The 7,460-nt window shown below is 51.7% G+C and overlaps 1 protein-coding gene and 1 non-coding gene across 2 annotated transcripts; one reads left to right on the top strand and one right to left on the bottom strand.

The window, feature by feature from the left end:
* Positions 1-2,402: 2,402 nt before the first annotated feature.
* Positions 2,403-3,327, bottom strand: LOC125541586 (protein EPIDERMAL PATTERNING FACTOR 2-like). The gene is made up of 2 exons (XM_048704957.1): positions 2,988-3,327; positions 2,403-2,867 (listed from the first exon to the last, which is right to left on the bottom strand). Exons 1-2 carry the CDS (start codon positions 3,091-3,093, stop codon positions 2,551-2,553), a joined length of 423 nt encoding a protein of 140 aa, XP_048560914.1. The 5' UTR covers positions 3,094-3,327; the 3' UTR covers positions 2,403-2,550.
* Positions 3,328-5,474: 2,147 nt separating this feature from the next.
* TRNAW-CCA lies at positions 5,475-5,546 on the top strand. Its single transcript has one exon. It is a non-coding gene; the product is annotated as a tRNA-Trp (tRNA).
* The last annotated feature ends 1,914 nt before the right edge of the window (positions 5,547-7,460 follow it).

Below are 7,460 nucleotides of genomic sequence, written 5' to 3'. Positions count from 1 at the left end.
AGGCAATAATAAAGTTATTATTTATTTCCTTATATCATCATAAATGTTTATTATTCATGCTATAATTGTATTAACCGGAAACATAATACATGTGTGAATACATAGACAAACATAGTGTCACTAGTATGCCTCTACTTGACTAGCTCGTTAATCAAAGATGGTTAAGTTTCCTAACCATGGACATGAGTTTTCATTTGATTAACGGGATCACATCATTAGGAGAATGATGTGATTGACTTGACCCATTCCGTTAGCTTAGCACTTGATCGTTTAGTATGTTGCTATTGCTTTCTTCATGACTTATACATGTTCCTATGACTATGAGATTATGCAACTCCCATTTACCGGAGGAACACTTTGTGTGCTACCAAACGTCAGAACGTAACTAGGTGATTATAAAGGTGCTCTATAGGTGTCTCCGAAGGTACTTGTTGAGTTGGCGTATTTCAAGATTAGGATTTGTCACTCTGATTGTCAGAGAGGTATCTCTGGGCCCACTCGGTAATGCACATCACTATAAGCCTTGCAAGCATTGTAACTAATGAGTTAGTTGCAGGATGATGTATTACGTAACGAGTAAAGAGACTTGCCGGTAACGAGATTGAACTAGGTATTGAGATATGAACGATCGAATCTCAGGCAAGTAACATACCGATGACAAAAGGAACAACGTATGTTGTTATGCGGTTCGACCGATAAAGATCTTCGTAGAATACGTAGGAGCCAATATGGGCATCCAGGTTCCGCTATTGGTTATTGATCAGAGAAGTGTCTCGGTCATGTCTACATAGTTCTCGAACCCGTAGGGTCCGCACGCTTAACGTTCATTGACGATATAGTATTTATGAGTTATGTATGTTGGTAACCAAATGTTGTTCGGAGTTCCGGATAAGATCACGGACATGACGAGGAACTCCGGAATGGTCCGGAGATAAAGTTTGATATATGGGATAATAGTGTTTGGTCTCCGGAAGGGTTCCGGAATTCACCGAAAGGGGTTCCGGATGTTTCCCGAAATGTTTGGGTACGAGAACACTTTATTTGGGTCAAAGGGGAACCCACAAGGTTTTTGAAAAGCGCAAAAGGAAGTTTTACGGAGTCCAGGGGCCAGACGCCAGGGTCCCTGGCGTCTGGGTCCAGACGCCGGGAACCCTGGCGTCTGGCCCTGGAGTCCGAGAAGGACTCTTTCCTTTCGGGTGAAACCGACTTTGCGGGCCTTTACTCCAAGTTTCGACCCGAAGACTCAACATATAAATAGAGGGGTAGGGCTAGCACCCAAGACACATCAAGAAACACCAAGCCGTGTGCCGGCTACCCCGTCCCCTCTAGTTTATCCCCCGTCATAGTTTTCGTAGTGCTTAGGCGAAGCCCTGCGGAGATTGTTCTTCACCAACACCGTCACCACGCCGTCGTGCTGCCGGAACTCATCTACTACTTCGCCCCTCTTGCTGGATTGAGAAGGCGAGGACGTCATCGAGCTGAACGTGTGCTGAACGCGGAGGTGTCGTACGTTCGGTACTTGATCGGGCCGGATCGTGAAGGTGTACGACTACATCAACCGCGTTGATAAAACGATTCCGCTTACGTTCTACGTGGGTACGTAGACAATACTCTCCCCTCTCGTTGCTATGCATCACCATGATCTTGCGTGTGCGTAGAATTTTTTTTGAAATCACTACGTTCCCCAACATTCGAAGATCCAGATATAGCCGACTAGATCCAGCGACCAACCGCAACAGCAGTGCCGTCGTAGGAGCCCTGGTGCACCGGCCACTGCCAGAGTGTGCCACCACTGGAGCCTGGGAGGAGGGCTCCCACCCCGACTCGCCAAACCGCGAGAGCCGCCGAGATGGATCCTACATGCTCGTCTTCGTCTCTGATCTGAACTAATCCGTAGCAAAAACCACGAGATCGCCGAGGTAGATCCGCCTTGGACAGGGACTGCACCACGCCATTGCCATCGTGGGAAGCCCGAGCTTCACCTGCCGCCACCTTCCAGGGCCGCCGCCCCGGGATCCAGCCGCCGCCAACAGGCCAAGCCGCCGGCCACCGCGACCAAGGCCGCCATGACCCTGCGAGCCCACCGAGCGGCCGGCGCCACTAGATCTCCCTCGAAGCCTAGCAGCTCCGCCGCCTCCGCCCAGCACCACGCCGCCACTTTGCGCCGACGCCCAAGACGAACAGCCGCGCGCGCCGCGGCGGCGCAGATCGGGGAAGAAACGCTCTGGCATCGTGGGTGACCCGCCTCACCCGATCCGGCGCGGGAGGGAAGAGGGCCTCCGCCGTCAGCCGCCCGGGGCTTCGCCCGGCGACCTCCTTCAGGTGCCGCGACACACCAATCTCTTCTCCCCCGCGGCACATTAACTTTTACTCTCTTTTTTGACAAACCACATTAACTTTTACATACTTACAACACTCGAGGAACAAACGATCCACAAGCATCACGCCGATACCAAACAAGAGCAAAATCACAAAGCTAGCTAAACGGTAAAAGACTAAAAGTAGTGGCGCGACCGCCGACCGGGGTACGTTGCGGAGCACGGCGAGCCGCTAGAGGGCGGGGACGCGGAAGAACCTGCCGTGGCACATGCAGCGGTAGGCGATGGGGCACGACTCGGAGGCCTCGGCGCACCGGAAGCTGACCATGACCCGCTTGCACGGCGCGCACGCCCCGCACGCGTGCGCGCAGTCCGGCAGCCGCGACCCCGTCACCGCTCGCTCCTTGAGCGTCATCATCCCTTGCTGCCCCTCCCCCTCCCGCTTCTGCTGATTTGACGGGGATGCCGCCTGTCCTCTGTAGTCGTCCTGGCCTGCGGTTCCGGAGGGCGTCGCCTCACCGCCAGGTCGTAGGACGTCGGCGCCTGAACCTGCATAATGCACGTAACGTGTCAATTGCCACATGTACCATGTCAGCTGCTGGTAAGTGGCCGGAGTCCTACGCACGCAGTTACGAGCCCACGCAACGATTGACTGACTGGCTGGCTTACTTGGTGTGGTTCTGGCGCCATGGGTCACGCACGAGCACGAGGCCGTGGCCAGCGCAAGGGCCAGCGCCAGCGCCCACCGAGCTCCCACGCCAGCAGGCCTCCTCATCAACCGGCTCGCACCACAGCTAGCTCGCACGTTATGGTAGAGCCGTGCCAGTCCGTGGAGGAATTGAGGAAGCTAGAGAGCAGACAGCGAGACTGAGCAAGCTAAGGTAGCTAGGCGATGCTCGCGAGCGCTTGCTTATATATATACACGTACGCACGCACGCTTCAGAGAGGAGACTGAGATGCGCGTGCAAGGGCAAGCGACCATAAATAACAGTGGATCGGAGTGGAGATACGTCGGCTCACATGGAACCCTTGTGCATGCGTGCAGCCAGCGAACACGAAGAAGACGAGGAGTAGTAGATGTGCCTACTAGTAGCAGACAGTGTGTGATCGATCGATCGATCGATCGCCCGCTACGTATTTATGCCCCTCGTCGCCGCGCCGCTGGGCGTCGCAGGCAGGGGCGCAGTTATTGCGCCGCCGCAGAGGAGCAGCCGGGGAAGAGGCCGGCCGAAGGAGGACGACGTCGCTTCCCGTGGACATACTTTATGTTCATATATAATACTGTAACACTGCTCCGCTGAAACTCTTCTGAAACCCTGAGCGCGATCGATCGGGTACAGAATATATCCGTGTATATTCTGCTCTACTCTGCTCTGCTGCGCCTCTTTGGTTCGGTTAATGCACTGGCACAACAACTCTGGTCAAGCCGGGCCGGCATCAATGCGGCTGCGAGCTGCTCTCTTGCGCGGTTTAATGGCGCGCATGTAAGCTGCATGCATGGACCGGCTGCCAGCACGCCGACGTGTCTGACGCTGCCACGGTGGTGACACTTGTTTCATGTGCATCGTGGGTCTAATGGATGGAATTAGGTTGAGTTCGTGGGGTACGAGCTTCTGGATGAGTGAATAGGCGGGCTCTTCCAGCTAACAACTACTGTGCAGTTCAAGCCTTCGTGTCAAACAGAAGGGGGCTATGAACTGAAAGTCTGAGACTTGTTGGTTTGGAACCACCTGAGCAGGAGAGTGCTAAGTCTGAAACTTCTTGCGGTGCTTCGGTTAGTATTGAAATCTGTACAGCTTCAGCTAGTTTCTGGAGCAACACCACAGCGGAGGTGTCGTACTAGACTTCGAGGCTGAGTTGAATGAAGAGGCAGGCATTGTTTGCTCTTCAGTACGATGGGGCTCAATGAAAGGCCAAGGTGGGCTTCATTGTTTTTTTTTTTGAAAACGGGCAAAAGATTTGCCACGTATATTAATTAAGAGAGAATAGAGTTTATGTTACAAACACCCCTTAACAATACCGGGAAGAATCACTCTCCCGGCATGATGGACCCTAGTTTTTTAGCTCCGGCGGCGACCCAGAACGAAGCCTCCCTTTTGATGTTGTCGAGGAGAATCGTAGGCGGAGCAGCGTTGTTGCGGAATACGCGGGCGTTTCGCTCGTTTCAGATTGTCCATATGGTGAACATGGTGAGCGAGGTCATGGCCTTCCGGTTGGGGACGGAAGCATCGGTCAACCCAAGCCACCAATCTAAGGTGGAATGTCTCAGGGGCCAAGTGGAGGTATTAACGTGAATGAGCTGCAGCCACGCTTTGATCAAGCCCCATAGTCGGATGGTGAACCGGCATTTGAAGAAGAGATAGTCAACCGATTCACGCGCACGCATGCATAAGGGGCACGAGCCACAGTTTGGCCAACCGCGCTTGGCCAATCGATCCGCGGTCCAGACTCTATTTTGGATGGCCAGCCAGACAAAGAACTTGACCTTGGGTGGAGCCCAGATTTTCCATACTGCATGCTCCAAGGGAGAACGAATGAGACCAAGAAATTGCGCTTTGTAGGTGGACTCCACCGTGTAGAGGCCACTAGTAGAATGCTTCCAAACAATGTCGTCGTCAATATCCTCCTGTAGGTAGAAGTCCCGGATGGTGGCCCAAAGCTCGAGAAATTGCCTGAAGTGCTCTATAGTGAAACTGGATGACAAGTTGATCTTTTTAACCCAAGCACCATCCTTTAGCGCTTCCCGCACCTTCCAATTCTTTCTCGTCGATGCCGCGTAGATGAGAGGGGCCATGTCCATAGGTTTGCGGTTGTGCATCCACGGAGAGTCCCAAAAAAGGGTGCGCGCGCCATTGCGGTGGGCTTCATTGTTATCCATCTGTTGCCTGGACACTTTTGTTCTCGCTCTGAAATCTTATGTTGCTTTGCACTTTTTGCAAACCTCAAATCTGCCGCTCGTGGATGAAAAATATTGTACTCTAGAACCTCAAAGCTGTGATAAGGGTGACGGCTGTTGCTCGTGGTTTGATAACAGGCAATGGAACAGATCTTCATCATGCGGCATTATCATTTCAGAGAGGGAATTTTAGCGGAGGAATGAGGACGAGACCACGTGGCTCATGAATATGAAGATAAGCTTACATCTATGAACATACCGGATCCGTGGCGCAATGGTAGCGCGTCTGACTCCAGATCAGAAGGTTGCGTGTTCGATTCACGTCGGGGTCAATACCCCGAACGTATAATCCGGTTCAATTTTTTGTTTTTTTTATGCTTCAGTTTTTTCCGGACTGTTTTTTTTTTTGAGGATCACACGGTCATTTTATTGCTCTATAACAGGAAGTACAATAGAGGGATCCCATGGCCTCAAGGCCAATTTCATGGGCAATGGGTCGACCCATTCTCACAAAATCCTGTGCCCTCGCTGGCCCATTGGGTACCCCAGGGCCGACCCAAAATTCAGCTAGAATTCTAGTTTTTTAGCTATATGTATACATCGAACAGAAACTGGGTAATTATTTGTTGTCTACTAATTCCATAGTCATTGCCCTCGCTGGGTAATTAGAGTCTGGGATCAGCCACTGATCTACTATATGAACAGAAACTGAAGCAGTCCACAACCAAGAACCAAGTACCAGGCCGCAACCAAGAAGCGGAGCCTGTGGGGGCAAGTTTCACCTGTGCTTGGCAGCGGCTTGAGGAAGGGTAAGTGGACCAGAGCAGCACGAGCAGGAGAAGCAGTTGGACGTGGATGGCGACCGGGACGACGAGCTAGAAGGCGAGCAGGACGCCGAGCTAGATGCTAAGAGGGACGGTGAGCAGGATGCCGAGCGGGAGGAGCCAGAGACAGCGCCGCCGCCGCCGTAGAGATGGACGTGGGTGAAGGGAGGAGTTAATTGCACAGAAGTACCACAATTCGGACATCACATGCAGATTGGTACCATGATTGCTAATTTTTGCGTGTCAGTACCAACATTGGTCTAAGTTTTTGCAAATTAGGCTAAAACGCGTATTTATACGTATTGACGCCCGATCCGACAGCTCGGGCCCACCCGTCAGGTGCCACGCTGGCCAATCGGCGTGTGCCCGCGCGCTGACTAGGACGAGCCGGTGCGCTGCTGTTCTCCAACCTGGTCCGGTCGCACCAGCTCCAGCCCGGCCGCACCATTCCCCTCCCCTCCTCCTCCTCGCTCGTTTCCTCCGTCGCCGCCGCCCGCGTCCCGACTGCCGGCCGCCGCACCGCCCCGCCGACGCCATGGTTTTGGAGGACGAAAGCAGCGACGACCATTCTAGCATCCCGTACATGCAGTCTTCCTCCACAGACGGTCTCAACGAGGTCAGTACAGGGTTAGGGTTAGGGTTTCAGATTTGGGATTTCTTGATTTGGTTGATATCGCTAGGTTTTGATTTGGCCATTGTCTTTGTGCGAGCTTCTGCAGGTCCCTTTCAGCATTGAAGATCCAGATTATAAGGGGCTTGAGCTGGATGTGATGTCTCCATGTGAGAAGCACGGCATGGCATCTGAGAGGCTTGTTGCCTTTGAAGGAACAGACACAGGCAGGAGGTTTTTAGCATGTGCACAGCCGGTATGGATTGTAGGATTGTAGGCATACTGATTTTTTTTTCTTACTTGGTCAGTGCCATATTGAACTCTGTTTGCTGGAGTACTCTGCTTGCTGTCAACATTTTGGTTCATAGTGGTTAGAGTAGCTTATTTAGGTCAAGCATGAGTATATTTTGCTGGAATACAATGGCATAGTAATTTATGTTAATAGTGGTAGTAGAGTAGCTTACAAATGTTTGAACACTCCTTGATATGAACAGTACAGTAACTAAACTAGTCAGTCAGCTACTCAAGTGGCTGCTCCTCTTGTTAAATGTAGTGGTCTGGTGCTAACATAGTAATTTATGTTAATAGTGGTAGTAGAGTAGCTTACAAATATTTGAACACTCCTTGATATGAACAGTACAGTAACTAAACTAGTCAGTCAGCTACTCAAGTGGCTGCTCCTCTTGTTAAATGTAGTGGTCTGATGCTAAATTTAGACATTCTTTTTGGCAATTGCAGTGATTTTGTGTAATTACTTGATGTATGAACTGTTTTGTTGTTGTTGTTGTTGTTGTTGTTGTTGTTTTTGCAGG

Source organism: Triticum urartu, chromosome 2 (genome assembly GCF_003073215.2).
Source record: "Triticum urartu cultivar G1812 chromosome 2, Tu2.1, whole genome shotgun sequence".
NCBI lineage: Eukaryota > Viridiplantae > Streptophyta > Magnoliopsida > Poales > Poaceae > Triticum > Triticum urartu.
This window is presented reverse-complemented; position numbering and strand designations above follow the sequence as displayed.

What these genes read in the sequence shown, in the direction of transcription:
- LOC125541586 (XM_048704957.1), bottom strand. Translation starts at nt 3,093, where the DNA reads ATGAGGAGGCCTGCTGGCGTGGGAGCTCGGTGGGCGCTGGCGCTGGCC. An exon ending in TGGCGCCAGAACCACACCAA is followed by an intron (nt 2,868 to 2,987) that starts GTAAGCCAGCCA and finishes TGCATTATGCAG; the next exon opens with GTTCAGGCGCCGACGTCCTA.